Source organism: Erythrolamprus reginae, chromosome 3 (genome assembly GCF_031021105.1).
Source record: "Erythrolamprus reginae isolate rEryReg1 chromosome 3, rEryReg1.hap1, whole genome shotgun sequence".
Taxonomy (NCBI): domain Eukaryota; kingdom Metazoa; phylum Chordata; class Lepidosauria; order Squamata; family Dipsadidae; genus Erythrolamprus; species Erythrolamprus reginae.
Window position 1 is genome coordinate 91,954,569 of NC_091952.1, and position 21,700 is coordinate 91,976,268.

General features: G+C 35.9%; 1 protein-coding gene across 6 annotated transcripts; it reads left to right on the plus strand.

The window, feature by feature from the left end:
- DNAJB4 (DnaJ heat shock protein family (Hsp40) member B4) lies at window positions 1-17,986 on the plus strand. Of its 6 annotated transcripts, none has more exons than XM_070746207.1 (4): window positions 1-76; window positions 8,907-9,181; window positions 12,999-13,573; window positions 16,090-17,986. In XM_070746207.1, exons 2-4 carry the CDS (start codon window positions 8,971-8,973, stop codon window positions 16,321-16,323), a joined length of 1,020 nt encoding a protein of 339 aa, XP_070602308.1. In that variant the 5' UTR covers window positions 1-76; window positions 8,907-8,970; the 3' UTR covers window positions 16,324-17,986. The 6 variants fall into 6 exon arrangements, with proteins under 6 accessions (XP_070602308.1, XP_070602307.1, XP_070602311.1 ...); XM_070746206.1 differs by lacking the exon at window positions 1-76 and adding an exon at window positions 137-417; XM_070746209.1 differs by lacking the exon at window positions 1-76 and adding an exon at window positions 277-417 and having other exon boundaries at window positions 9,011-9,181.
- The last annotated feature ends 3,714 nt before the right edge of the window (window positions 17,987-21,700 follow it).

The window sequence follows — 21,700 nt, forward strand, 5'->3', positions numbered from 1 at the left end:
CGTCGCGAGACTTTGAGCAGAGCCAACCGAGATGATTGAAGGCGGGAAGGAAGGTTTCCCTCCCCCCCACCTCAAGGTAATTCTCGCGAGATAAGAATCTTAGGATGCAGGAGGTAGAATTCTCTAGAGCTTTCTAGGGTGTGAAAAGAAAAGGTGGGGGGCGGTGTTGTACATCGTTAAACGGATATGCGAAGAGAAGCGCGCGCAGGATTTCTTCCTGGGTTAGATAAGACGATAGCCTCTCGGGGAAGGCGTTTCTCGCGATAGTTGGTTAAGTAATCTCTTCCCCCTCCGCCCCCGGCGTACTTTCAATCGACATATTTGGACAGTTGGGGAAGGAACTGATTTGTGGTACTGTACTTGCTGTCGCCTGTCAGGGAGCGCCTGTCGTGGTGGCGACAACCTGCCGGCTGGCGAGTGTCTCTCTCTCAGGACGGGTAAATTTGAGGGCATGTCTTCAGTGGAGCCTTTGATTCTCGAAGGCACAGAAAAAGCAACGGGGTTGATTCCCACGGGGGTGTACTGAGGCGAAGTGAAACCCTCCCAAATGCCGCCTATCCGCTTCGGTGAAAAGCATATCTAACCCATCTCGTAGAGGTTTCTTCTTAAAACGATGTAACAATAGTTAAATAAAACGATATAACAATGTTTGAATAGAATACTTGTATGCTATTTCAACGATATATAGAATAGAATAGAATTCTTTATTGGCCAAGTGTGATTGGACACACAAGGAATTTGTCTTGGTGCATATGCTCTCGGTGTACAGTACATTTGTCAAGAATCATGTGGTATAACACTTAATGATTGTCATTGGGGGTCAAATAAGGAATGAAATGAAGAAACAATATTAATAAAAATCTTAGGATACAAGCAACAAGTTAAGTCCTAAGGGGGAGGAAAAGAATGATATGAATGATGAGAAAAAAGTAGTAGAAATAGAAGTGCAGATTTAGTAAAAAGTTTGACAGTGTTGAGGGAATTATTTGTTTAGTAGAGTGATGGTGTTCGGGGGGCGGGGGACGGACTGTTCTTGTGTCCAGTTGTCTTGATGTGCAGTGCTCTGTAGAAACATTTTGAGGGTAGGAGTTGAAACAATTTGTCCAGGATGTGTTGGATCAGTAAATATTTTCACCACCCTCTTTTTGACTTGTGCAGTATGCAGGTCCTCAATGGAAGGCAGATTGGCAGCAATTGTTTTTTCTTCAGTTCTGATTACCCTCTGAAGTCTGTTGGTCTTGTTGGGTTGCAGAACCAAACCAGACCGTTATAGAGGTGCAGATGACAGACTCAATGATTCCTCTATCGAACTGTATCAGCAGCTCCTTGGGCAGTTTGAGCTTCCTGAGTTGGCGCATGTGCTTTTTTGATGATGTTTTTGATGTTAGGTGACCACAATCATTACTGGGAATGTGAATTAAGCTTTATCACTGAGGAGGTGTTCATAAAATTATAAAAGTTGGTGGAGCGGGGGGGGGGTCCATGTGCAAAAATACACTGTAGGTACAGTGAATTTTCAAATTCGTTATGGACATTTCCCATTGTAATAGTTATTAGGGTGTAGCAGATGCATGCAAAAGATAAAACGGAGCTTGCTTCCCACAAAATGCACTTTCGTCATTAGAAAAACATTTCTGTAATTTAATTGTCAACTGTATTAGTGTTTCAGCAGAGTTTCTTCTTTTGTTTATATTTCTGGGTAGAGCTTTTACTGCAAGGTATAAAGATTAACTGCAGCAATATTCTACAGGATCCCACTGTTTTCATAATTTGATATTTCATTTTTTTGTAGCTTTTGATTGAAATGGTACTTGGTGGTATAGTTCATGTAAGGTAGAAGTTAATTGGCCTAGCAAACATCTCTTGTTCCTCATTGTTCTCTACAATAAGTTTTCATTATGTAATTGCATTTGAAATTTTATAGGCTGCATGTTGCCAGTATAATTTGTTGGATAAAAAATGATAGTGGTGGTAATCCAAATCAGATAAGGAAATTTTTTATTCATTTTCTATTCTTGTTGAAAAACGTCAGTTGCCGCATAGGTTAGTTACTGTTCCTGTGATTTGTTTTTGTTTCCTAGCAAAGCTTATAAAAGCATAAAAAAGAGATGCTCAAATAATTTATAATGTTTTTTCTTGGGATACTGTACTGGCTTTGATAGCATATCTCATTTGAAGCACTTCAGATTATTAATAGTAAAAAAAATCACCCCAAAATAGTTAATAATGTTGTCATTTACTTGATTAATTTATGAGATTAATATGAGAGGGAATACATAATTATTACCAATCCTAATTATTTAGGGGAATAAAGCTTAGTATCAAATATTTTGATGCAATAATTCTGTAGAATAGTATTTTTGTTATGAGTTTACAGCTAAAAAACATCTGTATTTGTACAGGTTGTCAGTGACATCTAGTGGTCAGAGGTTTTTTGCCTGGAAAATAATAAGCCTGAGTGTTAAAATCTTTTTGAAATCTAGTTTCATTTTTGATGACTTCAGAGACAAGGAGACATGAAGTTTTCCTGCCTTTTTCGTGAGAGTGTTAATGTTCTAATGTAGCCTACAAGTGTGTTACTTTCTGATAAAACTCCCATCCAAATGCAATCAGGCATTGCCTATTAAATTTGTTAATGAACCCTTTAAAACTATTGAATGCTTGCTGCATTTTATTTCATGTAGCTTTTAAGAGCAGTTTGCTTTAGTGAAGAAGCTGCAATACAGCTTGCATATTAAGAGCTATACTGCATCATTCCTTGTAATTGTTGTGGTTGGCTTCTGGCCAGTTCCTATAGCTGCTGATTTGGACTTAGAGGAGTGGGAGCCAAAGAATCTGATCAAAGAAGACCCATTGGCTGGAGGCGGACTCAGACAGTGAACCAGAAGGAGAAAGGGATGAGGAAAGGGTTGGAGATGAAGAGAGGGAAATGGAGCCGGTCAGATTTCCAGCCAGTATTTCATCCGAATCAGACGGGGAGGACATAAGGGACGGCCCTATTATCAATGTTCGGATCAGGAGAATGCTGGGGCGCCAAGAGCAGCAGCGCAACCACAGAAACAGATTTTAGGTCATAGGTGTTAAAAATTAATGGTGCTGCTCCAGCCTTGAAAAAGGGGAGGATTGCAGATGAAGGTGTGGGAGTTTATCATTCAGTTTTTGGTGAGAGACTTTGATGAATTGTGGTTTCGTGTTTGCTGTTGATATCTTTGCACATTCTGACATTCAAGCTGTGAGTTAATTTGGCTGACGTAAGCCAGAAAGGATTTTGTGCTGACTTGTGATTAACTCTGACCTATTGGACTTATAAACTAACATTACTCCAGCAGATGCTGAGGCTTGCAATTTTCTGTTCATAAAGATAACCTCTTTGCTTCCTTTTTACAAGCCTGCAAATGTGTGTGTGTTTGGTTAATTACCGTATTTCGTTTCTGGGTGGCCAGGCAGAACAGTAATGATGTCTTTTTTTCAGAAAATGCAAGAGATAACCTGTGAGGAAAGAAATTCTAAATAAAATTTCCTGATATTGTGTAGCAATCACTTAGGACTAAGCAAATGTTTTAGTTTAAGATAGTGGAGGGAGGTTGCTTTGTGGGTTTTCCTCCTCCCTTTGTAGAAGTTAAATAGCTAGCAATTTAATAAGCAATCTTTTTCTCATTTGCAAGACAAAAAATTATGATTAAAGTGAGTATTACTATTAATAAGATGCCCTGAGTCCCCGATGAAAAGGGCGGCCTATGAATCTTATAAACCTAAACCTAACCTAACCTAATTATCTGACCTATCACCTTGAATATGTCCTGGACTTTCTATACAAACATTCTTAATGTGGAAAACAGGGTGGGAGGAGTATTTAGTCAGACACCAATTGTTCCAATCAGACAATATGATTTTCTAGATATGTTTTCTCATTTTGTTTCTCATAGTTGAGGTCTACCTATGATGTGAATTACAGGCCTCTTCCATCTTTTTAAGTGGGAGAACTTGCACAATTGGTGTCTGACTAAATTCTCCCCCCCCCCCCCACACTGTATGTGGGTATATTTCATGGTGGTCCATGAAAAAGAATTATAACTTTATTTCACTAATCTAACTGAAATTGAGTTTTGCATTCAATAAAATAGGCAGCAGAGTAATTTAAGCTTTCTAGAATCCAAAAAATGTTTGTTAAGGCTGTCACTATCAAAAATTGTAATAACCTTAATCAGAATTTATTGTTATTGTTATTAATTTAATGGATTAATAAAGAAGCACTAGGTTGCATTTTTGTTATTTTTAATGTACTAATATTTGAAAATACGGCAATCAGTTTTTATTATATGTGTGTATGTGTATACACATATGTGTATATGCATGTATATATATGTATGTAAATGTGTGCGTGTGTGTATATATATGTGTATATTCAAGCTGTTGAATCCAGCTGTTATTGAACAGTACAAGAGAGTTGGTTGGCTGTTAACTTTAACTTTAGCAATGTGAGTCATACTCTAATGTGTTAGTGGAGAAAAGACTGAGCATATCTGGCATGGATACTTGGAAACATACTCCACCCCCTGGAATACAACACATGTCCACATCTGAAATGCACATAGGTCCTTTTTTGGTAAAGTATTGTTAGTATGAATATTCTTCCACTCTGCTTGGAACTCATCTCTTCCCTCCCCCCACAGATTATTACCACTAAGAGCTTTGTTGAAAGGGTCCCAAAAGAGAGAGGAAGGAAAGCAAACAACAACTACCTTCTGAATCTGTTTAGCTGTACTCTCTTCTCCACATTTCTATTATACTCAATTGCCCTGTGGGAAACATTCTAGAAATTTAATTTCTTTTAAAATAATATTCACTGTATTTGCAGTTACTTAAGTTGTTTATGAACTGCTTTGAGAAGATTGTTTTTAAAAATAGGATATAAAAATTGAAGTAGTGACAAAGTGTCTTCTGTACATACCATAGCAATTTATTATATTATCACTGGAATGTTTGAGGCATTCAACAGGAAAGGAATTACTTGAGAATATAAATCCCTCAGGTTTTCTCCTAATACAGTTCATGAGAACTCTTGGGAAGCACTCTATACATTTAAAATGAGCAAATTCTATTTTGAATAAGCAGTCTTCCAGGGCCCAAGCTATAAACTACAGTGTTCCCTCGATTTTCGCGGGTTCAAACTTCGCGAATAGCCTATACCACGGTTTTTCAAAAAATATTAATTAAAAAATACTTCACGGTTTTTTCCCCTATACCACGGTTTTTCCCACCCGATGACGTCATATGTCATCGCCAAACTAATAATTTTTGCAAATAAATAACAAAAAAAATAATTATTGTTAATAAGTAATTATGTTTATAAATATCAGGATCACTAAGTGTCTTATTCAATGGTGAGTACCAGTAATAATGGTGAGTAAATGGTTGTTAAGGGAATGGGAAATGGTAATTTAGGGGTTTAAAGTGTTAAGGGATGGCTTGTGATACTGTCCATAGCCAAAAATGGTGTATTTACTTCCGCATCTCTACTTCGCGGAAATTTGACTTTCGCGGGCAGTTTCGGAACACATCCGCAGAAATCGAGGGAACACTGTATTTCAAAGGATTATAACTAGCACTCTGGAAACAAACTGGCAATAAAGAAAATTCTATAATATCGATATTACATGGTGATATAGATTTATTTCATTTAATATCCAGCCCTTTGCATTTTGTTACAGTTGGGTGGGTTTTTTAGGATAGTACTATGTACAGCACCTAATATAGTAAGGTGACAAAAATATAGGCGACTTGTCTGCACCTTCTCCAACAGTATTCATGTTAGCATACAGATTGAAGTAGGCAAAGAAGGTTTTAGTCACGGCTTAACTCTGCTACCGTGTTTCCCCGAAAGTAAGACAGTGTCTTACTTTCTTTTTATCCCCAAAAGCCCCACTATGTCTTACTTTTGGGGTATGTCTTATATTGGAAAAAAATTGTCGAATTTTTTGTTTTAACCATAAAATTAACATTTAGACGCGGTGACGTATGGAGGGGGGGCGGCGCGGAAGTGGGCAGGAGGCGGCGCTCATTAAGATCAGAGGGAGGTGGCAGACGCGGCGACGTATGGAGAGGGGGACGGCGCAGGCGTGGGCAGGAGGCGGCGCTCATTTGGATCAGACGGAGGCGGCAGACGCGGTGATGTATGGAGGGGGGGCGGCGCGGAAGTGGGCAGGAGGCGGTGCGCAGCTAGATGAGAGGGAGGCGGCAATACCCCCGTGTTTCCCTGAAAGTAAGACATATGTCTTACTTTCGGGGTATGTCTTATATTAGCCGACCCCCCTGAAACCCCCGATACGTCTTACAATCGGGGGTGTCTTACTATCGGGGAAACAGGGTATTATAAAAGGAGCTAAAAAACAGAAAAACTCCTAGAACTATTTTAAGAGGAGAATAACTACATCCTAGATTCAGTTGACTTTTCAATCCACAAATCCTCTACCTTGATAGAGTTAGATCTTACTCTGTTTTTTCAAGATTCTTATAGACAATCTCTGACAAGACCTTGTGACAGATTTTGACAGCATAGAACTAAGATAGTTAAGCTAGATTTATCAGTACATTAATAATACCAAACCCCATTTGTTGGATTATCTGTCCCAGTGACTACATGTACATGTTAACTGAGAAAGATTGAATCTTGTGGCATCTTATGTATTGGTAGTCCTTAAATTACCACCATTCATATAGCAACCATTTAAAATTATTATGACACTGAAAGAAGTAACTTATGACTGTTTTTCACACTTGCCACTCTTGGAGCATATTCATGTTAACAAAATTTGGGCACTCAGCAAGAGGCATATATTTATGGCTGTTACAGTGTCCCCTTTTGGCAAGCAAAGTTAACAGAGGAGCAGTGATTCAATTAACAACTTTGGGAAGAAAAATTGTAAAATGGGGCAAAATTCACTTAACCACTGTCTTGCTTAGCATTGGAAATTTTGGGGTTAATTATAAGTCAAGACTATCTATACTCATTAGAAGTATCCATTCAGGAAGAAATTGAATTGCCAGGAACAATGCCTTTATTTTTTATTTTGTGTCCAGAAACACACAGAAACTTCCTTATAATAATAAAATTATAATAGGGGACTGGAGGCTAAAAACTATGAAGACATACCCAGTTCCTAATTGCAGGAACTGGGTATGTCTATTTTAATGAAAAGAAGGACTAAGGGAGATATGATAGCAGTGTTCCAATATCTCAGGGGTTTCCACAAAGAAGAGGGAGTCCGCTATTCTCCAAAGCACCTGAGGGTAGGACAAGAGCAATGGGTAGAAACTAATCAAGGAGAGAAGCAACTTAGAACTAAGGAGAAAATTCCTGACAGTTAGAACAATTAGATCAGTGGCCTCCAGAAGTTGTGAATGCTCCAACACTGGAAGTTTTTAAGATCTTGGATAACCATTTATCTGAAGTACTGTAGGGTCTTCTCCTTAGCAGGAGATTGGACTAGAAGACCTCCAAGGTCCCTTCCAACTCTCTTATTATTATAATAGGATAGATTACCTCTTCCTCCAGATCTCTTTGTTGTTGCTGGCTTACAGAAAGAATTGCAATTCCTCTAACCCTGACACATATGCGCACCCATAGCAATATCCTCCCTTTCATAGCTTGCTCTTTTGCTTCTTGAGAGAGTAAATTTATGTGGGCTTTCCCATATCATGTCTCCTTTCCCCCCCCTTTCCAACCATTTGTAGTTCACTGCTGAAGTACTGTTTGCTCTCACAAACTACAGCCCATTCTCTAATTAATAGCTGCCACTTCCCAGTTTCAACTGTTCCTGTTGAATACTTCTCAGTGCTATGTCCCTACTTCCAGAAACTACCTTCCTGGTGAGAGATGCTTGCAGATAGCTAATGATCTTGGTGATATGCAAGCATAGCTGCTATCTCAAAAAGCACATTATTCTGGAGCATACCTGATTGTCTAATTCTGACATATGCATGACTTGTCCATATTGCCCTACTGGCAATTATTGCTGCTCATGCATTTTTAAATTGATTGATTGATTGGATTTATATGCCACCACTCTGCAAAGACTCCGGGCGGCTTACAACATAGAATAAAATACAATGGCAATCCAATTAATTAAACTAGAAAACTAACCGAAAATCCCCAATATTTTAAAATCAATCTTGTGACATCATTGTCATTTCTACAAGATGCCCATGAATTTCACTATTTCATATGGATGGCAATAAAAGGTGCCCCAGTGAGGTAGGCCAGAATGGAGAACCATACTTCAATTAATGTTATTGCAATGGTCTAACATGTATGGCTGCTTCTCTTCCCATTACTGCATTATTAGCTAAATATTTAAATTGAATTAAGGGTTGTATAATCAGTGTAGGAGGATAAATATTCAAAGTTACAAATTTACAATTCCTTTGTATATTTTCTGAAATATTTTAAAACCGACCACCTTTCACCCTCAGTCCCATGAAGTATTTTTTACTACTGATAGAATCAACAGTTTTATATTAAATATTAAGAAGTGGTTAACTGAGCACATGTTTTTACAATAAATATATAAAACAAGCCTATATCTATAACTTACTATCCATACAATATTAAATGGCTACAAAATTCCACAGTTAAGGTTTTAAAAAAATTCATATGAAGTTAGTCAGTGAACAGTTAAAAGTACAAAGATAGAACACGGCAGAGTTTTGGCAGTAGCTAGCTTGGGAAATGACGTCTTATAACATTTGCTGTTCTAGAAAGAGCAGAGACACGTAGTGTAATTGGGAGTGCTCTGGGTGGCAGTGTTTTTACCAGTTCAATCTTCGTACAAAGTGATCAAGGAGGAGAAGGTGGCAACAGTCTTTGGCTGCTTAATAGAACTACAGTTCTTGTTAATTTTTTTTAGGAACATTGCATAACTGAGATACAGAACTCATTAACAAAAGAAAGCATACTTTTTAAACATTGAAATGGGGAAGGATTACTATTCTGTTCTTGGAATTGAAAAAGGAGCATCTGATGAAGACATCAAGAAAGCATACAGAAAACAAGCCCTTAAATGGCATCCAGATAAGAATAAATCTCCCCATGCAGAAGAAAAATTCAAAGAGATTGCAGAAGCCTATGAGGTATTGAGTGATCCCCAAAAAAGAGAAATTTATGATCAGTTTGGAGAAGAAGGTAATATAATTTCTGTAGTTTCATTTTAGCTATTAATAGAAATAACATGCTGAATATAATTAACTCAAATTAAGTGGGAATGAGCATTTGGCTGTAGGAACTTAATCTGAGAATTTAGCTAAATTATATTTCAGTATCTATACACTAATTACATTTGCAAGTCCTTAAGAAATTTATAATTGATTTTCTATTATGCAGGGTAACATTCTTAATTTTGGTTGCGCAAACGTCAGGAATATTAAGTTGTTTTTGGCTGTTTTGGTTTATTTTGTCTTATTCTTAAAGTAACAAAAAAAAAATACATTATTTTTATTAAAATAAGATTGAAATAGAATTATGGTATTTCTGAATCAGAGTCCAGGTGTCCAGACTAGGCTTACATTGGAATCTTGTCTAAAAAGGAAAGAATTTGCCTGATGTCACAAAAATACCAGGACAAGTTTTCAACTCCCTTTCTAACTATTAATGTATCAAGGGAATGAGATTTGTTTCAAAATCTAATTTAAGATTTGGAAATAGCTTTTGTTCTGCTAATTACTGTAAATTGTTTTTGTTCTGCTAATGAAGTTACAATTTACCTTACAGTTCTGTGTTCTTTCAATGAGAGAGAAATATTCATATATTGAATATGATGAGCTGAAAAGAGTTGAAGAGTTAAAGTGCCTCAGTATATAATAACTATCTTATAAGAAATTTGTGTTCTTCATAAAGGCAAATGGTTATGTAAAAATTCAAATTAAGTAGTAATTTATAATTTAAGTATTGCCTCTATTCTTGAGAAATTTATAAGACCTTGATATACTGATAGAATACTTATTTTTAAAATCATGAATCATATTTCTAATATATTTATGTATAGTATTAGGGACAATATCTAATGAGTTTGAGATTGTTGTTCAGATCATTGATAGACTGATAATCTGTTATTTCTTTTAATTAGACATGTGATTGATATGTTTTGAGCACAATCAATCCATTATCTATTTTGGGAAGCATCTTTCTGCCAAGTACATGGTATAATTTATCAAACCTGGCATCCTTTACTTAGTTCTACATCTTCAGTTGCTAAGTTTTAGTAAATAAACACTCCATTCACAAACAATACATATAATAAACAGGAAGAGTGCTAATGCATATTTAAGCCAGTTTCCAAGGCAGTAAACTCACTGCTTCAAGAAATACTTTCATCCAAAATGTGTATCTTAGATTATTAATTCATGTACAGGTAGTCCTTGACATAACCACAATTGAGTTCAAACTTTCTATTATTAAGCAAGGCAGTTGTTAAGTGTTCCACTTTATGACTTTTTTGCTACAGTTGTTAAGCAAATGACTTCAGTTGGTGAATGAATCATGTGGTCGTTAAGTAAACCTGGCTTTCCTCATTGACTTTGCTTATCAGAAGTCAGTTGGGAAGGTTAAAAATGATGACAGACACCAGGACAGTGCAACTGTCATAAATACATATCAGTTGTCAATGCCTAAACTTTGATCACGTGGCTGTGGGGATGCTGCAATGGTAATAATTGTGAAAACTAATCACTTTTTAAAGTGCCATTGTAACTTTGTCACTAAACAAATGTAAGTCGAGGACAATTGATATTGAATTTTCTATCTTTTCAAAATTAAAGTTTTATGATTCTGACACCAGAAGATAACGTATAAATGTACCAAGATCTTATTTCAGTTTGCCTGGATTAAAATACTGTATTTAGAATATTTATAATCCTGTTTTTATAAATAAACATTCAAAAATATGACAGAAATCTTTGAAATATCCACCACAAAATGAATAAAGAATATTTATTCAAAAAGAATAAAGAAAATTTCATATTATATTTTGAACCTTTTAGCACTGAGAAGGATCCAGATTTAGTCATATTTAGACTAGACCCATGAAGAAGATTAAATCAATTGTACTTAAATTGTCTTCTTTCTTTTATGTTCCTGTTCTAAATGAACATCAAATAATATTGCTAATTTGAACTTGTTTATAATTTAAATAGGCCTATGGGTTCATAGTAGTTCTGTTAAATTTTACAGTGTAAGCTGGGTTCACGCATGATGATATGTCTTCATTTAGTTTAAATAATGATATGCAAACTAAGCCATAATGGTGTGCATCACATAGGATGCTGAGTAATAAGCCATGATTTATATACTTGGTTTATATCATGGTAAAGTAAAATCCAACAAAAGAATTAATAGATTAACACAATCTTTTTCCCCAGAAACTAATTGCATAACCAAAGTGAATGGTACAGGACATTCACTATTGTAAAATTTAAAAATTATCTAAATTATATCAGGAAGATGGATGGTTTAATAAGTTGCTTCAATAATAAAAGAAAAAATATATAAGAGACTTTGTTAGATGCCTGTTTCCTCTCCAAAGATTTGTAAGCTAAGTTTTCTGAGGAAAAATGTTTGTCAGTTGTCTAGTCTCACATATGTGTAAATTTTAAATTCTACAGAATCCAAATTCTCTGAATATGGAAATGTTTGGATTTCAGTAAACAATTTTTAAAAGAAAAAGAATACAATGACTGCTCAGTAATGTTATCCCAAAGAATTAGGCACTACCATCTTGAATGAAAATAGGAAAACAGTGCCAGTGAAAACCAGTGTTTCCTCAAGTGCCCTTTTAGTATACACCATAGTTTATATTACAGTATATTTGTGTCTAAAAGAACATTTAAAAATATCAAGCACACATTAATAGTAATTATCTATTAGTTTAAAAAAAAAATTGGGAAGCTAGTATGCTTTCTGGTAAATTAATATTTTGTGATCATTCATATCTACTGTGGCAACTATTGGCTTGAGATATACAGATCAGGTAACTTATTAAGAATGCTTAAAAAAAGATTTCAGAGTTAACATGCCATTTATCCAAATCATCTATTTAAATGATTTAAGGCTATAGCAAAAAGATGAGAAATTGGTTAAATTTAGGAAAGATGTGTAGGTAAAATTAATCACAGAATGTAGGTGGGTGGCATAATGTAGGAAGATAAGCAAGCTTAAAATAATTGAAGTAACTGTTCATGTAAGTATAGTAGCATAACTTTGTAAAAATCTTATAAAATTCATTGGTTTGCAATAAACCAATGTTTTGTGAACTCTTTCCACAATAAATGTATTTCTAAAATTCAGTTGGATTTGCTTCCAATAAATATGGATAACATATTTTGTATATTTGGTGAGCAGCTCAATCCTTTATATTCATTTAGTCATTTAATTTCTTTGTGGATTAAACACAGTGATTCAGAATGCCTTAAGATACTACAACTTAGTCAGTGAAAGAATAGCTATGACCACCCAGCTATATTTTATGTTTGATCATATTTAAAGCATTTATCTCACTATTTCAAAACTTACTTTCTTGCCTTTCTCCCACATTCCCAAGTAGTTATGCATGCATATAATTTGTCTTTTGCAGGAAAGCACAAGATACGGACTATAAACTGAAAGTTTATATGAGTTGTTAAAATTCTACAGGACTCTATGTTTGCTGTAAAACTAACATGGCACTAATTCTGGGTTTCTTTGTTTATGTAGAAATAGTACTATGTTCATTAGAATTTACCCTAGCTATATAAACAAGGGTATACTTGTTACAAGTTCTCCCCACCTGATGTTAGAGATTTTTTCTCAAACTGATAAAAAGACAAAATATTCCCTCAAGTAAAAGGACAGTTTTCTGCCCCCCTCATCTTGCCATTTTTATTTTTATTTTCTGGATTACAGCCCAATATTGTTAATGTATATAATTATTTCATCTAATTATTATTTCTTACCTTTCTATATTTGGTAGGTTTGAAAGGAGGGTCTGGTGGACCAGATGGTCAAGGAGGTTCTTTCCGTTATTCTTTTCATGGAGACCCACATGCTACATTTGCAGCATTTTTTGGTGGCACAAACCCTTTTGAAATGTTCTTTGGTAGAAGAATGCCTAGTGGCAGAGACACTGAAGATATGGAACTGGATGGCGATCCATTTGGTTCCTTTACTACTTTTAGTGTGAATGGATTTCCAAGAGAAAGAAACACAGTTGGTAATCAACCCCGTCGTAAACAAGATCCTCCTGTTATTCATGAACTGAAAGTATCTTTGGAAGAGATTTATCAGGGTTGTACAAAAAGAATGAGAATTTCCCGAAAAAGGCTCAATCCAGACGGTAGAAGTGTCAGAACAGAAGATAAAATCCTTACAATTGATATTAAGAGAGGATGGAAAGAAGGTACCAAAATTACATTCCCCAAAGAGAGTGATGAAACACCCAACACCATCCCGGCTGATATTGTGTTTGTTATTAAAGATAAATTACACCCTCATTTCAAGAGAGATGGTTCAAATATAATCTACCCTGTCAAAATTAGTTTACGGGAGGTAAGTATTCTTGTAAGTTTAAAATTGGATTTTTAATACTTTATACAATTTGTATTTATTTATACTGTTTTATATTTGTAGTTGAGTTAAACTGGATATAGATCAATATTCTCTAATAATGCAGAACTTCATGTAAGTAGTTACATGTTATCTTAATGTGGAAATATGGCATGTAAATTTAGAATTTAATATGGTACACAATATAGTCTGTAGCATTTTATCCTTCTGCCACAAAGTTAACTTGGTTCTTGTTAGCTGTTTATTCAATGAACTGTTTACCTCTGAATCCTGTCTTGCTTTTCCCTCACTGCCATTATACACATAAATCATCCAACTTTGTACCAGTTTTCTGGACTGCTTTTGCTTGCACTTTTTATGCAATTTGCAATACTAGGGTTTGGTACAACAGAGTTATATGTGATTGTCCTTGAATATTTCCCAAATAAAAATCCAACAATCTACTGTGAAATGTAATAATGCCGGAAGAAGGAAATGCATTCTCAAATATTAGAAATGTTTTTCCTAATCACAAAAAACCAAAAACACTATGGTGAGAACAAAGGAATAGCATTCGGCTTGTGTAAGCAGCTCTATGCTGATCTGCCATGATATTTTCATTGATTTCAAATATATTTAAATAATAACATTGATATAATGTTGATATATTTATATAACCACTGAAGTTATATCTGAGCAAGATACGCAGCACGTAAGTTAAATAAATAACAAACAAGTAATGGACCCTGTATTGTCAGTTCAAAATAAATAATAAATTGTTAGTTTTCATTCACCAGATACAGAATTATAATATAGTAAAAGTATATCCCAATGTATATATAGCATTTAAAAAGATAGGAAGGCCCTCAAATTATCCAATATAAGCCCATTATAAATCTTTTGAAATATTTTTTTAAAAATTATATAGAATTCCATCCTGTCAGTAAACATCTCAAGAAGCATGCTGTATTGGTACTTTGTTATTGTGAGCATGCAAACTAGATGACTAGATTCAGGAGATACATCCATTGTAATAGACAATTGTCTTATAAAGTCAGCAGCATACATATTTAGTTACACTTAATTCACACATCAGAAAGGTCTATTAGAGCACTGTTTGATGTTCTCAAGAAGGTTGTTTAAAGGAACTGCACTTTAATTGCCTTTCGCAAACTCCTTAAAACCCACCTCTGCCGTCAGGCATGGGGGAACTGAAACATCTCCCCCTTGCCCATGTTGTTTTGGTGTTAGATTGATTGTGTGCTTGTTTTTTAATATTCTGGGGTTGTTTTTTATGAATTTTTGTAGCTTAAAATTATAATTGGATTGGTGGGTATTGGATTTGCTATTATGTATTGTTTTTACTTTGTTGTGAACCGCCCCGAGTTTGCGGAGAGGGGCGGCATATACATCCAATAAATCTAATTGAAGAACAATATTGCTAACAAGCTTTGTCCTTCCTGACCTCCCTAAAGTGGGGCAATGCAATAGTTTTTCCAGGATAGGTCAAACTGGGAGAGTAATGTGGTTTTGCAAATAAATATGCATATAGGGTGTTACAGATTAACACTGGAACTTTAAAATTACATCCATAAATTTGATGGCAACCAATGTAGAGCTTTGCAGTACAGGTATAATGTGCTCTCTTAGCAAATCCTGGTATGCACATGGGCTAATACTCTGGGAGTTTCTCTGAGATCCCACCGTAGTCTCTGTAATTTTCCCACAAATGGTAAGATTGAAGTCTGGGCACTAATTGTTCAGTACCTGTAGCTTCAATGTTGTTATGTGTCTCTTTTCACGAGACATTAACAGTCTCCTAGATACAGGAAATGCCTCCCTCCCTGAGCTGCTAGAAGGAGCCAGGAGAGGCAGGAATTCAGCCCACAGGTAGCAAATGACATTTTAGAGAACATTATTTATTTACATCTATATTGCGAATTTTAAAAAGGCAAGTGTTCCATCTCTAGAATATTCTTGCATAGCAAGAATAACTCTGACCTCAGAATATTATCTTCTTTTGTCAGAACACCTGTTCACAATCAAAATGGATATTCCAAGGTTAGAACATTCCAATTGATTTATTGCAATCAATTGCATTCCAAGCCCATATACAGGATATTCCTATTAAATGGGATGCATGTATAGGTGTCACTGCTATTATATTAATCAAAATGTAAGGTGGAAATTTGTGTCATGTGCACAGAATATACTTCTGAAAGAAAAGATATTGTTGGCAATGTTCCTGTCTCCTGTCTTTAATTTTAGGCCTTTTTTCCACATTTTGTTAAGTGATAAGTACTATTTTCTCTATATTGCAAATGGCATTTATATCATGACATGGTTGCATCTTTCCACTTACAAAACAGATACATCATAGTGGCATTTGCATTGGAATAAATTATACTGTCATTTTTTAAAAAAATGTTATTATCTTTATAGAGGAAATTTAGTATATTTGAAGCCTGAAGAAATAACCAATATGCTGCTCTTCATTGTTTCAATTTACTATTTTCCAGGCTTTATGTGGCACCTCAATCAATGTACCAACTATAGAAGGCCGAACAATACCTATGACAATAAATGAAGTTGTAAAACCTGGAATGAGAAGAAGAATTATAGGATATGGTTTACCATTTCCTAAAAATCATGAGCAAAGAGGTGACTTAATTATAGAATTTGAAGTAATTTTCCCAGATAACATAGCTCCAGCCTCAAAAGAAGTACTCAGGAGAAATCTTCCTGTATCATAAGAAACATATGTCAGTGAACTGTTCCGAATAGACACTGAACATCAAGGACTTTCAGGTTTATGCTGTAAAAGTGCAGTCTATAACTGTTGAACTTTTCTTTTGTGTGATCAGGTAGGGAAGTGAATTATGCTGTGTTGCATGAGAATTGGAGTAAAAGACTTGCAACCAAGTATAAGACTAATACTACTTACTGTGTTGGATCTTCCTTTATAAAACACTTTATCCAGTATTTCATGTCCATGTAATCATGGATAAAAAGGGAACACCTCTGTCCGTCTATTTCTAATAAAGTGCATAATTTGCAAAGCACTTTAGTTCAGATAATCCTGATTATCTGTGTGAGTTAAAATATCACAGTATTAGAATTCATTATATGAATCTATGTAACATTTGCAATATTTATTTTATGTATATGCTCTACTGCATTACCTTTTGCACAGCAGCAGGAAAATAGTATCACTTAAAATGTTTATGAGCCCAAAGAAGTGGGTTTACATTATTGTAACAGTCTGTGAATTCCTTTACTCCATTATTCTGGTGGTAAATATGGTGACCTAATAGAAGATAAAATTTGATGACCTACTGTTTGGGGCCTAATAGATTTCCAGGTAGAATTTGTTATGAAAATGCATTAATGCTCTCTGGAACCTATATTTCATGAAGTGGCATACGGAATCAACTGAATAATTAGCCTAATTCAGTCAAGATTTCTCAAGTTTAGTATTCTTGCAAATTCTGTGAACTGTAAGTTGAAACTGAAATTTTTATGAATATGTAATGAATTATTTTAAGAAAATTCAAGAAAACTTTATTTTTGCAAAGATGTGCATGTCTCAGCTAGTATTCCTGTGCAGTAGATGAACAGTATTAAATTTAAGATAACACTACTTTTTTTTTGTAATATGGTCAAATGGAAACATTCATGAAAATTTTTATCTTTGTTTACAATAAAGCTTATTGTCAAAATGTGCTGGACAACACTTTTAAGTGATAGGATAGTTAACAATTATGTAAAAAGGTAATACCAGTTTTCTAAAACTAGTATATTAAAACCCAAAACAGCTGCAGTAATTGATAGTAGGAGGACACAATTTAAAAATGATTCCTTAATGAATGGGATTTTTTTTAATGGGATTTAGTACAAAGGCTGTAAACTGACAAGATGTGCAATCTTAAACCAGGACTTTGGAAAGTATTTGAAAGAAGTATTTCACAAAGCACATTAAAATGAATGAAGGATCAGTCTTCAAAGTATTAAAACAGTTGTCTTCTCTGCAAATCTCAGATAGCTTCTTCAGAAACTCTTCCCAGTTGTCTGCATGCTCATGCACAGAATATTTTTGCTGGGACACCTGCAGGCGGAGTAAACAAAGACTGCTTTCAAACCAGTTGCATGTGCCTTGCAAAGGACATGATTACTTTAATGCTTTGAAGCAAAATGCTGCTTATATTAAAATGCTCTGAAAAGAACCTCTTTTGATCACCTTATAACATCCCTTTCTGAAACTAGAAAGAATCTATGAAGCAAGTTTTAATGATTCTAAAAATGAGAACAAGAAAACAACTACTTTTTCTTTGTGCATATTTAAATGTATTTAAATATACTTTATGATAATGTATTGCATTTCGTATTTTTAAACATTAAACTATTATTTCTAACTTCCCCCCTCCAATTGTCAATTTGATGCATGAGAACAAATGAAAATGGTATTTGACATTTGAAGCATAACATGTACCTGCAATATGGAGTTCATAATGTACTACACCAGTGTTTCTCAATTCTGGGAATTCTGGGAGTTGAAGTCTAGACATCTGCAAACTGCCAAGATTGAGAAACACTGCTCCATTCTGTTATTAAGAGTAAATTCCAATGAAATCTATAAGATAGGAAAGTTAAAGATTGTATATTAAATGAATAGGTTCATACAAAGACAATTTTTAAGTTTCCCGTTCTGTTACATAAATCAGTTGTATTTAGACATAATACTAGACTATAATACACAGTTTGCAAACTACAGTGGTTGTGTTCGCGCAACATGTTATACAAAACTTTTTTCTATATGTAAATTTATTAATATATTTTAATATTAAGAGACTGTGTAACTATCAAAGTGACCATTTGATATTCCCACAGTCATCTGATCTAAATAAATGGTAATGTTTTGTGGCAGTTGAATTTATATGGTAAGTGTATATTCTATGAGGAGCTCCTGGTTTGTTCCTGAGTTTGCCTATTTTTTTTAAATTGCATTTAAATGATGTTTTCCCTTAATTATCTCCTAATCAGACTATTCTAACACCCTTTTCATAGGGTTGTTCTTGAAAAACCTTCAGAAGCTTCTGCTGAATTAGAATGCAGCAGCTTAAATAGAATTGGGTGCACCCTGGTTTACCCCACATAACATGACAGCCACATGAGCCTGCAAGTTTTGGGGCGCAATTCAATATGTGGTTGTCATGTTTATAGCCCTAAATGACCTAGAATTATGTTACTTTTAAATTGTCTTTTTAAATTGTTCCTTTTTAGATGTTGTTGGCTTTGCTGTGAGCCACTCAGAGTCCTTGGGGAGTTGGGTGGCATATAAATTAAATAGATATCTATTTCAATAGATAGATAGATAGATAGATAGATAGATAGATAGATAGATAGATAGATAGATAGATAGATAGATAGATAGATAGATAGATACTTGCAGGTCTGCCTCCCCCCATGGGTTTCTGCTTATATCATCAGTTCTGGCAGTATGAGCATAGCACAATGATGGCTAACCTTTGTGTCATCGTGTGCCGAAAGCGTGCCGGCAGCTATAATGCAATGCAGAGGGCCGTGCGCATGCATGCATGCCCCCATGCACATGTGACTTGCATGCATGTGTGACCCCCATGCTCCTTACAGCTTTCTGGGACCAAAATGGACTGTGGAGGTGGGTTCCGCACCCCCTGCACTTCCCCACTCTGGTGCATTTACGTGTGACCCCACACATGCATATGCAACTCTGCAGATGCATGTGTGTCTCCAGCATGCCTCCCTGCAGCCTTCTGAGACCAAAAATGGACTGCAGGGGGGGGGGTGTTTCACCCTACTGCTCCCCTCTGCATGACCCTCATGCATGCATGTGTGTTTTCTGCATGCCTACCTGCCTGCAGCCTCCTGGGACCAAAAATGAGTCGCGGGGGGAGCACTGCACACACCGCACTACCCCACCCCTGCATGTGTGTGCAACCCCTGCATGTCTCCCGCATGCACCCCACCCACCCCCCAAATTAGCTGGTTGGCCGGAGGCGTATGTGGGCATGCACAATGGAGCTGAGCTGGGCAATGGCTTGTGTGCCCGCATAGAGGGCTCTGCATGCCAGCTGTGGCATAAATGCCATAGGTTCGCCATCATGGCTCTAGTGCTAGATGAGGTAATGGTGACCTGGCCTTATAAATTTGATTAATGAATAAAAATAAATTATAAAGACTATTAAAATAAAAAAGCTATTGGATAGAAAACTGCAACCATGCAAAATAACTAGCAGAAATAATGCAAAATACATGACAATTTTTGGGAATTCTCTAAAATGTACAATTCCAGGAATGGAATGTTCCACAAAACATTGGAATATTCAATGTTTCTTTTAGAATGCAACAATCTAGCTATTGCTGGGACAATCAGTAGTGGATTAAATCGAGAGGCTCGATCAATATAAATCAGAAGAAAAATAGGTCATTCCAATGTTTCCAAAAACATTTTTGGAAAGCTTTAAGAGCTGAGAGCATTTTTTAAAATGTATCACTGGTCTGCTGATTATAGATTTAGTTATATCATTCTTTATTTACTGATTCAGAGAATTTCTCATTTTGCTGAGAATTAATCTTGGCCTTCAATGATTGCTTCTAAATACTTGTTAATACTGTCAAGTTATATTGTGCAATCATTCCATCTCTTCTTTCAAAACAGATGTTTAAATAAAACCCAGAAAGATCTATTGTACTTCACTTGTGCTTCCTCCTCCATTTTATGCACAAGAAAAAGCAATTGCAAAATAAAAATTTCATCTAAAAGCCTTCTGTTTGAAGAGAGTGCAAAAGAGGCATTCGCAGATTTGCATTAGAAACAGTAAAACATTGCTAAATTTAACACATCTCAAACTTACTGTATATATTTCTTTAAAGTCACAGTGAAACCCATGTATAAAACTACACCTCTGTTTTAAGCTATTATAAATCTGATTGTTTTAAAGAAGGTTAAGACTTTGTCTTTGATTTCTATGAAATTTAATCCCAAAAGGATGGTGGTAGCAGTCATCCAAATAAATCCCAATAATTGATTTCAAAATAAAGCCAAGTACCTAGGTGTGCTTAAATTAAAGGCGCCTATCTTTACTTCTAGGTGTAATTCAAAGGATTGGTTATTATGTATAAAGCGCTTCATGGCATGGGTCTAGGGCAGTGAGGGTGAACCTATGGCACGGGCACCACAGATGGCATGCGGAGCCATATCTATAGACACGGGAGCTGTTGCCCTAGCTCAGCTCCAATGTACATGTGTGTGCCGGCCATCTGATTTTTGGCTCGTACAGAGTCTGGGAGGGTGTTTTTGGCTTCAGAGAGCCTCCAGTGGAATGTGAGAGGACATTTTTAACCTGCCCCGAATGCAAGGAAGCCTTTGGAGCCTGTGGAGAGCAAAATATGAGCCTACTGGACCCACCAGAACTTGGGAAACAGGCCATTTCTGGCCTCCAGGGCGTGGGGAAAGCTGTTTTCACCCTCCCCAGGTGTTTAATTATGGATGTGGGTGCTCATGCATGTGCGATAGTGCACCCGCACCTTTCAGCACCCAAGGAAAAAAAGGTTCACCATCACTGGTCTAGGGCAGGGGCAGGCAAAGTTGGCTCTTCTATGACTTGTGGACTTCAACTCCCAGAATTCCTGAACCAATCATGCTAGCTCAGGAATTCTGGGAGTTGAGGTTCACGTCATAGAATAGCCAACTTTGTCTACCTCTGGTCTAAGGGAATTTGGGGGGCTTACCCCAACTGGCTGTGCCCATCCCATTAAGTCATGTAAGAGGGGCTCTGGGTCCTGTAGATAGAGAACTATGATCCAGGAGAGAGCAGGAAGTATGCCTTCCCCAACAAATCCTACAAATATGCCTGTATTCCTGGGGATGGGGGAATAATTGAGCCCAATTCTGGTAGTGCCTTCAGCAGCCACTTTGTGTTTTGGTTGGCCTTGACATTTTTAAAAAACTACTTTTTATTTTTATTATATATTATTATTATTATTATTATTATTATTATTATTATTATTATTATTATTATCATCATCATCATCATCATCATTATCATCATCACCACCACCACCACCACCACCACCATCATCAGGGTGGCG

Coding starts and splice junctions, on each gene's coding strand:
- DNAJB4 (XM_070746207.1), top strand. CDS start 8,971: ATGGGGAAGGATTACTATTCTGTTCTTGGAATTGAAAAAGGAGCATCT. Junction 9,182..12,998: donor TGATCAGTTTGGAGAAGAAG/GTAATATAATTT, acceptor TATATTTGGTAG/GTTTGAAAGGAGGGTCTGGT. Junction 13,574..16,089: donor TCAAAATTAGTTTACGGGAG/GTAAGTATTCTT, acceptor ACTATTTTCCAG/GCTTTATGTGGCACCTCAAT.